Consider the following 16795-nt stretch of genomic DNA (forward strand, 5'->3'; position numbering starts at 1 on the left):
GTTAGCCAAACCTCTGACTGCCTCCTCAATTTCCCTGACTCCCGACCCCACAGCACTTCCTCATGTACATAAAGCACAGATTCATCTCTGCTGAAAGCCAAGATCCTTAGATCAGGAACAAAACTGACATTTATAGGACATCTTCGTTTCCCAAATTCCCATGAAAAAAGAATTGAACAACTACTAGTTTGAACTACTGAACCCAATTTATTATATACTTTAGGAGTCCGAGTTGGTCCATTTGATTCCGACTCCACTAAAATGGACTCAGACTCCACAGCCCTGGTTGGTCATTGAATACAAAGTATGCAAATCATCCCTTCTCATTAGTATACTTGATAACGTATCGATCATGGAGACCCCCACTGGTCCCGAGAATGAAGCTTCACGGAGCCCTATGTGGATGGAGCGTAGGTTAGGCACAATGCACACTCTTCATTCGCTATGGTACTGCCGAGATAACGGAGCATTATAGCACGTCGCTATCTCTGGCAATCCCATAGACGGTGAATGGAGCGGTAGTGTGCAGCCTCAGTCACCACCACATCATTCAGACTTGGCTCAGAATATCCGTGTTCTCGGGATTGGTGGGGGTTGCAGTGGATCGGACCCCTGGAGCTCAATAAGTTCCCTGTCCTATCACTAGAGAATAACTGATATATTTGGTACACCCCTGTAAGGCCTTTTTATGCCTAGTCATTAAGGCAAAGGGAAATATTTCTCCAATACATTTTCCAGTGCACTCATTTCCTCCATCTTCAGGCTACTTGAACATTACGCCTGTACAATGTGCCTGATGAATATTTTAATATTTTTGTAGACCCCGATTTATTAGATGGAGCTCAAAGTATGTTCTTTCAGCTTCTGTTGGGCCAGTGTTTTTTTTTTCAATATATACTAAAGAAAATCTGTCCGCAGGATTTCACACTCTAATTCATTTATATGCACCATATATGTCCAGCGACCCCTTCATATGGCCGGTCAGCTTTTCCATTACTGAGAAATCAGCATTTGAATTGATATGCAAATGAGACTGAAGAGCTCTGGTAGATCTGAAACCTCTGTCGCTCCAGCTCTATTCCCGCCTTCCTCCTACTTGCCTGATGGCTAGTTTGCCTGAAGTCACGCAGCAGAAAAGTGGTCAGTCAGGCATCACCCGGAGACGGCAATGGGAAGGGAATAGAGCCGGGGTGACAGAGGTGTTCAGATTCCCTTTAAATACAATGTAATGCTATGGTGGACTGATGCCACCAACATTCATCAAGACTGACCACTAATAGTATCCCCAAAAGCTATGCGCATGGAGTCTGATTTACCACTTTTGATCACATGTATAATGTGTGTATAAATTAACTAAATAGGTAATGGTGTCTGTGACTCCTCCACACCCAGCGACGCTTTACTGTACACAACGTATGTCAATTCTTCAGGAATCTGTCTCAGTAAGTGTTTTTCTCTGTCTCCAGGCTTCTGTATGTTTGTGCTGAGCTTGGTGAAGAAGCATTACCGCCTGCAATTCTACATGGTAACTAATGACCATTTATAATGGTTCTGTACAGTCGTAATGATCCAGGTACACAGCAGTGACCTGAGCAGGAGACGATGGCAGGATGCTGTAGTAAGGCGCTATTCATATGTTGGTCTCTTAGAGAATAACGCTTTATCCCCTCTCCACATGGTGAGCAGAAGTCATTTGAGCTTAAGAGCGGAAATGTGACGAAGACAATTAATGATGGAGATTACAGAAACCTCTACTCGGATTTTTTTTTCTCTTTTGTTTTTTTCAGAGGATTTTGAGGGGCTCGGGTAGTGATGGCACATTTTAAAAAATCTAGTTAAACTTCTGAAAATTCAGATTAACATGTATCTGTGCGTCCATCTGCACCTTAAAGTAACGTTATTTTTTTTGTTTTTCTAGTTTGGCTGGACGCACGTCACTCTTCTGATCGTCGTCACGCAGTCTCACTTAATAATTCACAACCTGTTTGAGGGAATGATCTGGTAAGTCCTCGCTCCTCTGCTGGGACCAGCCGACCCACTGGACCGCAGGAATGTGATAATCTGCCATCTCTGTTGCCGAACTTTGATCTCGTGGCCAATTGATACAACTATATATGGTCCGCTGTCCGCAGCATTCCCTATAGACCACTTACAATGGGGAACTGCAGCGTCTTAATGGAGTATTTTACAGGTTTATGTAATGGCGATATACAGGATTTTCTGCATTTGTCATTTTGCTTAGGGAAATTATCGGAGTCCTGGATAGATATTTCCTGCTAAGCACAAGCCATAAGGGAAACTGCGGCACTATACAGTCATGGCCAAAAGTATTGACACCCCTGCAATTCTGTCAGATAATACTCAGTTTCTTCCTGAAAATGATTGCAAACAGAAATTCTATGGTATTATTATCTTCATTTAATTTGTCTTAAATAAAAAAAACACAAAAGAGAATGAAGCAAAAAGCAAAACATAGATCATTTCACACAAAACTCCATAAAGGTCCAGACAAAAGTATTGGCACCCTCAGCCTAATACTTGGTTGCACAACCTTTAGCCAAAATAACTGCGACCAACAGCTTCCGGTAACCATCAATGAGTTTCTTACAATGCTCTGCTGGAATTTTAGACCATTCTTCTTTGGCAAACTGCTCCAGGTCCCTGATATTTGAAGGGTGACTTCTCCAAACTGCCATTTTTAGATCTCTCCACAGGTGTTCTATGGGATTCAGGTCTGGACTCATTGCTGGCCACATTAGAAGTCTCCAGTGCTTTCTCTCAAACCATTTTCTAGTGCTTTTTGAAGTGTGTTTTGGGTCATTGTCCTGCTGGAAGACCCATGACCTCTGAGGGAGAACCAGCTTTCTCACACTGGGCCCTACATTATGCTGCAAAATTTGTTGGTAGTCTTCAGACTTCATAATGCCATGCACACGGTCAGCAGTCCAGTGCCAGAGGCAGAAAAGCAACCCCAAAACATTAGGGAACCTCCGCCATGTTTGACTGTAGGGACCGTGTTCTTTTCTTTGAATGCCTCTTTTTTTCTCCTGTAAACTCTATGTTGATGCCTTTGCCCAAAAATCTCTACTTTTGTCTCATCTGACCAGAGAACATTCTTCCAAAATGTTTTAGGCTTTTTCAGGTAAGTTTTGGCAAACTCCAGCCTGGCTTTTTTATGTCTCGGGGTAAGAAGTGGGGTCTTCCTGGGTCTCCTACCATACAGTCCCTTTTCATTCAGACGCCGACGGATAGTCCGGGTTGACACTGTTGTACCCTCGGACTGCAGGGCAGCTTGAACTTGTTTGGATGATAGTCGAGGTTCTTTATCCAACATCCGCACAATCTTGCGTTGAAATCTCTTGTCAATTTTTCTTTTCCGTCCACATCTAGGGAGGTTAGCCACAGTGCCATGGGTTTTAAACTTCTTGATGACACTGCGCACGGTAGACACAGGAACATTCAGGTCTTTAGAGATGGACTTGAAGCCTTGAGATTGCTCATGCTTCCTCACAATTTGGTTTCTCAAGTCCTCAGACAGTTCTTTGGTCTTCTTTCTTTTCTCCATGCTCAATGTGGTACACACAAGGACACAGGACAGAGGTTGAGTCAACTTTAATCCATGTCAGCTGGCTGCAAGTGTGATTTAGTTATTGCCAACACCTGTTAGGTGCCACAGGTAAGTTACAGGTGCTGTTAATTACACTAATTAGAGAAGCATCACAGGATTTTTCGAACAGTGCCAATACTTTTGTCCACCCCCTTTTTTATGTTTGGTGTGGAATTATATCCAATTTGGCTTTAGGACAATTCTTTTTGTGTTTTTTCATTTAAGACAAATTAAACGAAGATAATAATAACAAAGAATTTGTGTTTGCAATCATTTTCAGGAAGAAACTGAGTATTATTTGACAGAATTGCAGGGGTGTGAATACTTTTGGCCATGACTGTAGGTCCCAAGTAATGGCTGTATTTCCCCATTAGGGGATCTGCAATATAAAAAGCGTCATCTGGGATAGAAGGTCGACGTTATCTTAGCCCTAGAAGCGAGCACAACGCAGCTTCTGCCCAATCCTGTCATTGAGCCAAACGCTGAAGAGCGTGGTCTGCAGAAATAGATGTTGTAATGTTTGGAGAATCTGTCCATTCCGGCCCTGGGGGTTTATTCTTCTCTATTTATAGTGTTCAGTTTCACAGCACAATGATCTAGACTGTAGGAAAAAAAGATGTCTCCACATCTGACGTACAGTGAATAAAAGGTCTAACTTGGCAATTCGGCCTCCCCTATAATTACCAACCTCCCCCACCTCATCTTTATCATGCCGTCTCTCTACTCTGATTTTTCTCTGCTCAGACTATAAACCTGGTTGACCGCAGGTTTCATTTATATTGTCCTTTCTTTACGATGTTGGACGGCTGTGAAGGGAATATTTGGCCCTGCTGAAATAATAAAGTTCTGAATTATCTGGGCACGACCCAATTATTCGCCTGATTTACTGAGTTTTCTATTTAGTTCTGGCTGTGTTCATAGTTTGACTCTTTGCTCCACATTGTATGTTCCCCATGATTAATCAAAACCCAAGATAGAAACAAAATGAGCATATTACCCACTGTAAGTAAATGGTAGTAGTGCATGTATATAACACGTGGTACTAGTAACACGCTGTTTTTGATTAAAAAGCATAAAAGCCATAACACCGCAACAAGGTGTACCCCAATCGGGATGGTCCTATCCTCTAGTATTAAAACCTCACCTTGTGTCAGGCGACCTCAATGTAGACGGGGGCAGAGTAAAAATGGGGGAGAAGCCAGCGCTGCTTGTGGTCAGTACGCAAAACATAAAATGCACATATTGATTTCTAACTGCATTTCAAAAATGAAACATTTAGCAAACAATTGATCAATTCTTTGAGCCACCCCGCCACGTCACGGCATTCTCATAATGGGGCAGTCCTACTCTGTTTTTTATCTTCGCTGATCAATTGTTTGCTAAATGTCTCATTTTTGAAATACAGTTAGAATTCAATATGTGCATGTGCACTTTGTTTTGCGTTCTGACCATAAGCAGCGCTGGCTTCTCTCCTTTTTTAGTTTGAGACGGGGGCAGAGCAGGGCCGGGGTCCGAATGTTCTGGCACCTATCCATGGGAAGCTATGTAAATTAAATGCTTGGCTCAAAAAGCATACAGAGTACAAGAAACTACAGCAAAACCAAAGAAATGAGCCGGAGCATAAGTTGGTATCCGTGCAATGTATACGAGCGCGTTCACACTGTGGTTATTTAACAGACAAAACCTAGGAAGAATGCAAAATGCAAATACCCTGCTGTAAGTAAATAGTGATAGTAGAGTAAGTATTGGGTACACCTTGTCACGGTGGGATGGTTTTTATGCTGTTTTGATCAAAAACAGATTTTACTAACTAACCCATGTTATTCATATGTACTATCACTATTTACTTTCTTACAGCAGGGTATATTCTTATTTTTTTTTTTTTCTAACTAGGGTTTTATCTATTAAATGGCTGCAGTGTGAACGTGACCTTACACATTTTACACATACATGTTTATGCTCCGGCTCATGTCTTTGATTCCCCTATGGTAATTCTATAAGATAACACAATATAACTGCAGTCCTATAGAAAATCTCAGATATCATAATAGTAAATGAATTGCGTATTCTTAGCTGTCACATAATGACCAATGTCTGATATGATTCGAATGGACTGCAGGGGGTCTTTATTATAATAGTAGGTGCCTCTTTAAAAAAAAAAACAAACCTGGGCACACTCAGGAATATTTTAATTATTTTTCTAATGGACTCGTATGGAAAAATAAGTCATGTTCCAAAAGTTACTCATGCTGTCACACAGGTTAGATATTGGCGAGCATCGCCGCAATCTGAGGAACATCAGGTATTTAGATATTGATCGCATCCAGTGCTCCATTCATAATTTTTTTTTTTTTACGCACGCACGCACACGAGTCAGTCCTAGAGAGCAGGGTGGGGAGAAGCCACCAGGGACCTGCCCCAGACTAGTCATCTGAGGCGCTCGGTCCTTCGCTGACCTTTCTAAGTAGGTTTCCTCTGAATCACCGCAGAATAAAATGTATAATGCTGCAATAATGCAGTGGTTAGTGCATGCCTGTGGTTCGGGCAGCAGGAGTCTCCTGTCAGGTTCTTTTCCCATAGTCAAGATCCTCACAGAATGGTTGTAACATGGTAGACTCCATCATGTATGGTCTTCTGTGAAATCCTGATTGCAGACGTATGGACAGTGGACGCCAGCTGTCCTGTAATGTCCATCATTGTGACAGGATGACACAATCTGAAGTAAAGTCTCCCATCATCCATGTAAAATATTACAAGTCTTCAAGCCAAAGTGGGACAAATAGGACTGTGCTTAGGAACACCTTCCATAAAGCCAGTGATGGCGGCTGAGCCTCATTACATAGCCCCTGGCGTTCATCCATCCTTATTACATCAGCTTATAACTACACAACTATGGAAGGTGACCCAGTGTCCAGCATTGTGCCCTGTTCTACCTTTAAACATGTCCATCGTCTTTCCGCAGGTTCATAGTGCCCATCTCCTGTGTGATCTGTAATGACATCATGGCATACATGTTTGGCTTCTTTTTTGGCCGAACTCCTCTCATTAAGGTAAGGCAAGCAGGGTTGTCCTAACATTGAATAACGCTGTGGATTAGGGACAAATCCCTGATCCCTGAGGATCTACCTGTAGGACCGCCAGGGACCCTGAGTGGAGCTTGGGGCCAAGCATGTGCACCTCTGTTGCACTCATTGTCTGGGCCGGCAGGGTATGGCCACTTACGTTAGCTCTGTGGTCTCCGGTATTCTCGTACTGAATGAATGGGATTGAGGTGTGAGGCCCTGCACTTTGAATTGTTGGGGCTCCCGGCGATGGATAGGGAATGTCTCAGTTTTGGGGAAAACCACTTTCCATTATAAGAACAATTATTCCAGAACTGGTGCTACTTCTGCTTTTCATAGGGATGTAGATGTCTTTGGGGCCACATGATCGTGTAAGACTTATCACATCCCTAAAGCTTGGTGTCCTCGGTGCAGGGTGTCCCCAAAAATGGAGCCTTTCAAAACCAGAACCCGACACTTGCCCACTAACAAGCCACTTATGAGGCAACATATTGGAACGCTGTTAACCTGCCCCCTGGCCATGTATCCTCACTTCTGCTCTGCTTCTTTCTCTTCTCACCAGCTGTCGCCCAAGAAGACGTGGGAAGGATTTATTGGGGGCTTCTTCTCTACAGTAGTGTTTGGTATATTGGTAAGTCCTCGGCCTCCTACATTTTCTTCTATCCAGAGTGTTATAACCCATGTGCAATGTCCGGCCTTTTGAGACATGTCCCCAGCCAGTATATATTGCCACTACTTGGTGCCATTACAGATGTGTAAGCGGGGTTATAGGAGACTCTGAAAACAAGGCCGCTTTCTTCAGTATTAGCGCCCCTCCTGTCCATAGGCTGTGTCTGGTATTGCAGTGTGACTGATTGGGACTGAGTTGAGTATCAGACACAGTGGTGCGGTTTTCTGTTGTGATGGCCATGTTGGAGCAGGAGGAAAGGAACAGTGATCTGAGCAGAGGGCCAGCGGGAGGCAAACTGAGGGCACGGAGTGAGGAGACTGTGTATCAGAATCCTGGAGGCACTTTTCAGTCCCAAGGAGGAAGTTCTTAGTTCAGTCTGTTCTTGGAAAAGCTGGGTGTCCGCTCGGATGGCTGCTATTGCTGCTCACATTGAAGTTGTCAGCCAGCAGTATTGATGCCACGGACAGATCCACAGATGGAAATATCGCGTGATAACTAGGCAGATGTGCTGTTCAGGATTCTGGGAAAGTTGAATGGTAACCCCACTTTGGCAGCAGTAATGGTGTACTGGTTACCATCTAGCTTTCACAGAAACCAAAGGGGAGGAAACCAGTCAGTATCGGCGATTTTTAGTTCCTATGTTCTTCGTCCGTAGGTGCATGTTGGCTCCTCTGTATGATGTGGCGGCTGATAAGTCACTGGTCCTCTGCTGGCTGTGTGGTTCTGTCCTGGTCATCACACTGACTGTCTGTGTCTGCAGTGGTCTCCACCGCCATCCCACCCTAACCAGCGCTCTCTGCTTGTATTTCCTGTAGTTATCTTATGTCATGGCCGGATACAGCTACTTTGTCTGCCCAGTGGAGTTCAACAGCGACACGAACAGGTTCATGGTGGACTGTGAACCGTCAGACCTCTTCCAGTTACAGGAATATCATATCCCCACCGTGCTGCAATCGGCCATCGGCTGGGTAAGGCCGCTGCATCCAAAGGATGGGATTACACCCCCACTATAGATGTATATCCGTGTCTATCATCGTGTGTACAGAAACTCCAAATAATGGGGTCAGCACTCCAAAGTCAGATGAGGGGAAAAATTATTTTCATCATCCCTTGCGACGTTTTGGTTCAAAATGGCCCATTTCTTTTAGTTTTCGTATGTAAGAGATTTTGGTGATAACCTTGTGGGCTTTAAAGCCATCTTTGTATATGAAAGTGCTATTATGTGTCTTTTTATTTATGAATAGATGGCAATATTTTATATTCACATAATAACGTGTATAGCTATATTTATAGATGCCTGCATACACTGTGTATAGATGTCTGTACACCTGTAGGAATAGAGGCCTGTATAGAATGTGCAGTATATCTTTATATACGGCATGTATCTGTGTATATTGGCTGTATGTACAGAGGCCGGTATATACTGCACATTCTATAGCTGTATGTATAGAGGCCGGTATATACTGCACATTCTACAGCTGTATATATATAGAGGCCGGTATATACTGCACATTCTATAGCTGTATGTATAGAGGCCAGTATATACTGCACATTCTATAGCTGTATGTATAAAGGCCTGTATATACTGCACATTCTATAGCTGTATATATAGAGGCCGGTATATACTGCACATTCTATAGCTGTATGTATAGAGGCCGGTATATACTGCACCTTCTATAGCTGTATGTATAGAGGCTGGTATATACTGCACATTCTATAGCTGTATATATAGAGGCCGGTATATACTGCACATTCTATAGCTGTATGTATAGAGGCTGGTATATACTGCACATTCTATAGCTGTATATATAGAGGCCGGTATATACTGCACCTTCTATAGCTGTATGTATACAGGCCGGTATATACTGCACATTCTACAGCTGTATATATAGAGGCCAGTATATACTGCACATTCTACAGCTGTATATATAGAGGCCAGTATATACTGCACATTCTATAGCTGTATGTATAGAGGCATGTATATACTGCACATTCTATAGCTGTATGTATAGAGGCCTGTATATACTGCACCTTCTATAGCTGTATGTATAAAGGCCTGTATATACTGCACATTCTATAGCTGTATATATAGAGGCCGGTATATACTGCACATTCTATAGCTGTATATATATATATATATAGAGGCCGGTATATACTGCACCTTCTATAGCTGTATGTATAGAGGCCGGTATATACTGCACATTCTATAGCTGTATATATATAGAGGCCGGTATATACTGCACCTTCTATAGCTGTATGTATAGAGGCTGGTATATACTGCACCTTCTATAGCTGTATGTACAGAGGCCGGTATATACTGCACCTTCTATAGCTGTATGTATAGAGGCATGTATATACTGCACATTCTATAGCTGTATGTATAGAGGCCGGTATATACTGCATGTTCTATAGCTGTATGTATAGAGGCATGTATATACTGCACATTCTATAGCTGTATGTATAGAGGCCGGTATATACTGCACCTTCTATAGCTGTATGTATAGAGGCCGGTATATACTGCACATTCTATAGCTGTATGTATAGAGGCCGGTATATACTGCACATTCTACAGCTGTATATATAGAGGCCAGTATATACTGCACATTCTACAGCTGTATATATAGAGGCCAGTATATACTGCACATTCTATAGCTGTATGTATAGAGGCATGTATATACTGCACATTCTATAGCTGTATGTATAGAGGCCTGTTTATACTGCACCTTCTATAGCTGTATGTATAAAGGCCTGTATATACTGCACATTCTATAGCTGTATATATAGAGGCCGGTATATACTGCACCTTCTATAGCTGTATGTATAGAGGCCGGTATATACTGCATGTTCTATAGCTGTATGTATAGAGGCATGTATATACTGCGCATTCTATAGCTGTATGTATAGAGGCATGTATATACTGCACATTCTATAGCTGTATGTATAGAGGCCGGTATATACTGCACATTCTATAGCTGTATGTATAGAGGCCGGTATATACTGCACATTCTATAGCTGTATGTATAGAGGCTGGTATATACTGCACCTTCTATAGCTGTATGTATAGAGGCCGGTATATACTGCACGTTCTATAGCTGTATGTATAGAGGCCGGTATATACTGCATGTTCTATAGCTGTATGTATAGAGGCCTGTATATACTGCACCTTCTATAGCTGTATGTATAGAGGCTGGTATATACTGCACGTTCTATAGCTGTATGTATAGAGGCCGGTATATACTGCACATTCTATAGCTGTATGTATAGAGGCCGGTATATACTGCACCTTCTATAGCTGTATGTATAGAGGCTGGTATATACTGCACCTTCTATAGCTGTATGTATAGAGGCCGGTATATACTGCACGTTCTATAGCTGTATGTATAGAGGCCGGTATATACTGCATGTTCTATAGCTGTATGTATAGAGGCCTGTATATACTGCACCTTCTATAGCTGTATGTATCTCTGTACAGTATACTGCCTTTAGCTATATGTATCTGTGTATATTTTATATAGCTGTATGTATAGACGTCTGTATATAGCTAGATTTATATAGTGATATATAAAATAGAAAAAGCAGGCAGCGCTTCAATATTTGCCTGCAATAAAGTGGACTTTATGTAGCCCATGTGTGTTTTCCCTATCACCCACGACCGCACCACCGGAGAGAGGATCCACCTATCCAGGACAGGAAAGCCACTGAAATAAGACACGAACAGATTAATTAAAGCAATAATGACCACCATGAGGCTTGTAGAAACAAAAGACCCCAAATCAATTGATGATATTCTGTTCAGGGGCCTGGAACATAGAAGGAAGCGTGAATTCCTGGTAAACGAGAAAATAAAAAAACTCATTAGGGATCAATGGAAGAGACCTGATAGGAAGGCCTCATTGTCCTCATCTCTGAAGAAACAATATCTACTTGAGGAGGCGTCTACCCCATTCTCGGATTAAAGCCTGAAGATGGATGTAGCAGTAGTTAAATCTCCGAAAAAATCTACTCTGCCCTTCGAAGACCTGGGTATTCTTGGAGGTCAGTTAGATGAGAAGGCTACCTGAGAGAGACCTGGGAGACATCAGGAGGCGTTCTGAGATCCTCTATAGCAGGGACCTGTGCGGCTAGATCAATGTTTATCTGGCTACAGCAGATGGAAGGAAAGGTTACTGTGTAATCTACCCTTGTTACAGGGGACAGCAGCCTTCCTAGCAGACGTCTCAGCAGACTCAATGAGCTTGGTGTAAGAGGGTGGTGCTGTTATGGACAGTAACACGCTGCCACTTTAAGAGACAGCACCCCTTTGTCTGGTGTGATGGAATGTTCTGCTTCCCCCTGCTATAGACTGTGAAGATAAACTGACCTAGAATAAGGGGAGGAGTTGAGCCTAAACTAGTGTGTGAGCTGAAGCTGCTAGAGAGAGAACTGTGTGCTGTTTGCTACAAGAAAGGTCCTACAGCCTGGGACGGAGTGTACTTGTGAAATTTGCAAGACTTTTCCTGGTACAGCAAATGTGGCTCTTCTGTGCTAGTTTGTGAAGTCACGAAGATACTGAGAAAGGGACTTACAGTTTCCAGGAGCATCCCTAGGACCCAGAAGCAAGGAGAAGACCACGTTTCACAGAGCTGACAGAAAGCCGTGCGCACCACCATATTAGACTTCTGGGCCCCCCCCCGGGACTGGACCTGAGTCCCTAACATCACCGTGAGTCTGTTCCTGTTGGTTCACCTGTTAGGGCCTAGTGCAGGCTTCAGTAGTCAGTACACGGCAGCCGTGGGGCCTGCTTAGTAAAGGCCAGGGAGGTTATAAGTAGAGTAGCATCGTTATTTGTTTATTGTTTAAATTTGCTTGTGAGACATATTTTGAGTCTGTAATAGCTGGAGCACCGTGCTATTTTACGGACAAGATAAAGTTTGTAACTCTTGCCATTTCATACCCCTGTTTGCATCTTCCTCACCCACTTCATTCCTTGCCTCCCATTAAATCTACCCTTTGTTGTTTGCACCTCATCTTGTGTACAGTAGTCTTCCTGCACCGTGGTGGTCCCCCGGCCATTGCTTCATTGGCAGCAAGATCTTCAACTCTAATTCAGCCAGAAGGGTATTAAGTTACCCAATTTTCTATATATGCATAGCTAGAATATTAGAGACGCCTGCCTGTGATTGTTCAGCATCACACAGAGGGAACAAGTACACGCCGCAGTGAAAACTCTAACACCAATTTGACTTAGAGGGAATCTGTCAGCAGCTTTTGGCTATGTAATCTGAGAACAGCATGCGGTAGGGGTTAAAACACCGATTTCAACAATGTCACATGTCAAGCTGTGTGGTGTTTTTACTTAAAGGGGGTGTTTGGGACTTTGAAAAAATAAAAAATAAATCAACATATATACACACACCTAAGCACTAACAGGTAATTGCGGCTTACCTGCCTGTTGTGCGCGGCACCGTTCTTCCCCGTCACAGAGTGATCACAGACCGCTGCTGCCGGGGATTCAGCAGTCTCTGCTGACACTATGGGGCGGGACTTCTGATGTCATTCTGAGTGACAGCCGGCTCCCCCAGTTAGGCAGCGTGAATCCTGCTGTCAATCAGAATGATGTTGGAAGTCCTGCCCTGGCGACAGAGCGGAAACTAAGCCTCTGAGATCATGTCAGCGAAAGCTTCTGAATCCCTGGCAAAAGCGGTCTGTTCCAGGAATGCACGGCACCATGCACAAAAGGCAGGTGAGTAGCAACTACGTGCCTGTTAGTGCTTGGGCGCATTTTTTTGATTTTTATTTTTTAATATACCCTTTTAAAATGAAGGTTTTATTACCTGGTGATTATGATAATTGTCTTGGCTACAGCAGTGCATGCCTGTCAAACTCTGTCCCCTCCTGTGAGAAGCAGCTCACTGCCTATGGACAAAGTACATACAGGGCCTGGTGGGGTTAGCTGTGGTGTGGGTGGGGTTAGCCTGTGTCAGAACGGCGGCACCCAGTAAACTAAGTGACACAATGCTGGAATGAATGTCTCTTCCTAGATTATGCTGCTCTCAGATGAGGTAGCAAAAACCTACTGACAGATTCCCTTTAAAGGGCTAGTCTGTTGGGGGATGGGGGGGGGGGCAACTCTCTACCAATCATCATGCTGAAGGGCTCCCTTCATTGTCTGAAGCTCTGTGCCATTTTGGTGACTAGGACTGTTCAGCAATATCTGGCATTTCTGCTATCTGAAAGTACAGTGCTGTCCTATAAACCAGCAGCGGCACCATCCGATGTGGTACGATTTGGACTTGCATCCAACTAGTATTCGTCACCTATCCTAAATGCCCCCTCACACCTGTGTACAATGGATGGCTGCTCTCTCCTTTATACACAGGAGCAGTCCTCTTGGCCGAGCGCTCCTGTGTCTGCAAGAGTTATGCCCGGCTCCTCTGGTGGCAGTAAAAGGATTGACCATCGGAAATCTGATAAGGCTAACTCCCTCTCTAACCAAAACCTCATCTGTCGGGAGAGTCACGAGGCTGCCCACCGATGGCATTATAAATCGAAAGATTTTAATGTAATGTGTAAGGAGATCTTACTGATAAATCAAAAACTGTAAAACACTTATGACTTGTGTAATATTCCTGTAGTGTAAATCACTAGTATTTACACACAAGTGACCTGATGGTGAAAAGTAATAATCAGTGACAGTGCAGAGAGGCTGCACTAGGCTGCAGGGCACATTGTGATTTTATTAAATGGAGCTCTTCCCTTTGTGTGCACAGGGTTGTAATACTATGACGATGACATCTAGTGGCCATAATTCAGATGACACGTGCGGCCCTGATCTTTTATGTGTTGCTGGCTTTGTACATCCCGCAGAGAATGGGGATTCCAGCTCTTCCGTCTTTCAGTATAATCCTCCTACACGGGGAACGGATATCTCTTCACTGTTATTATCAGATATTTACAATTTCTGTTCCAGATTCCAGCTAATTAAGAATTAATGTAAAATTTGTTATCAGATTGTCCAGCAGATGTCTCGGAACATTATAATTTAACAATATAGTTTTCCTGAACTTATTTTCCGGATCTTTTTAAAGTTGCAAGTTTAGTGCTGTGCTAAAATATCCAAAGAAAAGCTGTAGGTTATTTTCTTTTTTCTCGCCTCTTTCCAAGTAAAGTAAGAGAAATGCAGCCATAAATTGCCGTGTTTTCTCATGTGGCAGGAACTGGGCATAAACAGGGATTGTTTTTAAAAACCAAATTGTTCTCATTCCTTTAAAAAATAGTTTGGCCCCGTGACCTTCCATGGGACTGCAGTCTGCGTTTTTCTGAGATCATCATTTTATTGTGCGTGATGGCAGAAAAAGTTGTTCGGAAACCATAGAAGGGAGGAAAGAGGTACCCAAGCTAATTAGACCAGGTCACACTTGTGGCAGTGCCATTTTTATTTTTATGCATCGATATTTTTGTCATTAAAAAGAAACTGATCGAAATGGACGGGAACTGGCAGCAGTGTGAACACCGTCCGTAACGTACTGGGGGAATGTCCGGATTCTGTAACGTCTCATTATGTTCTCCTCTCCTCCTGCAGAAGACCGTCTGGATGTACCCCTTCCAGATACACAGCATTGCCCTCTCCACGTTTGCGTCCCTCATTGGCCCATTTGGAGGATTCTTTGCCAGCGGATTTAAGAGAGCTTTCAAGATCAAAGTAAATATTCTGATGGCAGTAGAAGCCTGAAGTCCTAGCGTTTGAGAGTTTGCATGGGAGCAATACACGACTGTTGTCATCTTAGTCCAGTCTGTGCCACGTTTATTTACTTAAAGGGTATGTCCATCTCCAAGATCCTATCCCAATATGTAGCAGCTGTAATAATAATAATAGTAGTAAATAGCTCCAATTAGAAATGTAGTATAGTTCTTCTGATTTGCTCTGCTTCTTTCCCTATGTGCGTGGCATTGCAGTATCCATGGTTACGAGTCTACGACCACTAGCTAGCGATCACTTCATCAGTGGTAACCATGGATACCTAAGGTCCTGCAATGCCTGTACATGAGGAAAGAGGCAGAGGGAATCAGAAGAACTATACTACATTTCTAATTGGAGGTATTTGCTACTATTAGTATTACTTTTATTTTTATTAATAATAATATTTGTACTTATTATTATTATCATCATTATTATTATAATCATCATTATTATTATTTTATCTTGGAGATGGGAATACCCCTTTAAAGGGGTATTAAAGAGTAAGTGATGGTGTACGTTATCCCCTCTTCCCTTCAGAGGAGAGTTACACCGTGAGCAATACTAAGAATGATGTTGTGAGTGTGGAGATCCAGGCCGTGTAGAGCCATGGATTGAATACAGCTTAGGTGGGCATGCTCAATCTCCATTCCATTCATTGTCTATAAAAGTGCTGGAGAAAGCGAAGTCCAGCACTTGGCTATTCGTAGCAGTCCTGTAGACAGTGAATTGAGCAGGGGTCGAGCATTCCCACCTCCGCACTAATACATGCCTCTGCAGAGCCCCGTTCTTATTCTATGGTGGTCTGACTGCTTGAACCTGTTCTATGGAGAGAGGATATCAGTAGATATTGGCAATAACCTGTTAATTATTGCAGGGGAATCATTATTTCTGGGACCCCACCAATAATGACTGGGGACAGCACCCTGTTCAGTTCTTTCTCTTTTCGGCTGCAGTGGGTCTACCTGTTTAAATGGGCAGGGCTTCAGCTCCCAGCTGGGTGTCTGTGAGCCGTGCTGCGCAGAAAAAAAACAGTGTAGGGGCCACAGCACTAAATCATTTGTGGTGGTGGGCTCTCGGAGATTGGACCCCCATCAATCCTAATGATGATAATAGATTAATAGTATAATTGAATCTCCTAGAATAGAAGGTTCTTGCTGCCGCTATTTTTCATACATATGTTTTTTTTATTTTGCAGGATTTTGCCAACACAATACCCGGCCACGGAGGGATCATGGATAGGTTTGACTGTCAGTATTTGATGGCCACATTTGTGAACGTTTATATCGCCAGCTTCATCAGGTTAGTTATAAAAGTTGTTGCTGCCGTCCTCTCCCTGCCGCACAGGTCTCCATCTGCCTATTGATAAAATCAACTTTACGTTCTTGATGAAATAAATACTACTTATAACTACATTACAGACTTCAGACTAATACTAATGAGCTTCACTAGGAGCAAGGTCTGTGTGTGGGTGCGTGTAAAGGACTGGCCGAGGGTAGAGATGTGAATGCTGAGAGGGTGAGGGCAAACATTCTTATCAAATGAGACCCTGGACCTATAAGGAGGTGACTATTCCACTGTTCACACCAAAGATTTATCCATACAGTCTACATACAAGTGCAAAGTACTAGGAGACACACACACACACACACACACACACACACACACACACACACACACACACACACACACACACACACACACACACTCATACACACGAGACTCTAAAACTGCTGAAT

The 16795-nt window shown here is 43.1% G+C and overlaps 1 protein-coding gene across 1 annotated transcript in view; it reads left to right on the forward strand.

Annotated features, from left to right (window-relative positions):
- Positions 1–16795, forward strand: part of CDS2 (CDP-diacylglycerol synthase 2) — a 57032-nt gene that overhangs the window by 38217 nt on the left and 2020 nt on the right. Inside the window, exons 6-12 of the mRNA XM_077263043.1 lie at positions 1467–1525; positions 1919–2001; positions 6570–6657; positions 7232–7300; positions 8155–8307; positions 14901–15020; positions 16255–16358. Coding sequence (XP_077119158.1) covers positions 1467–1525; positions 1919–2001; positions 6570–6657; positions 7232–7300; positions 8155–8307; positions 14901–15020; positions 16255–16358 — 676 coding nt within the window. The remainder of the gene's footprint in view (positions 1–1466; positions 1526–1918; positions 2002–6569; positions 6658–7231; positions 7301–8154; positions 8308–14900; positions 15021–16254; positions 16359–16795) is intronic.

The sequence above is a fragment of the Ranitomeya variabilis genome, chromosome 5 (assembly GCF_051348905.1).
Source record: "Ranitomeya variabilis isolate aRanVar5 chromosome 5, aRanVar5.hap1, whole genome shotgun sequence".
Lineage (NCBI taxonomy): Eukaryota > Metazoa > Chordata > Amphibia > Anura > Dendrobatidae > Ranitomeya > Ranitomeya variabilis.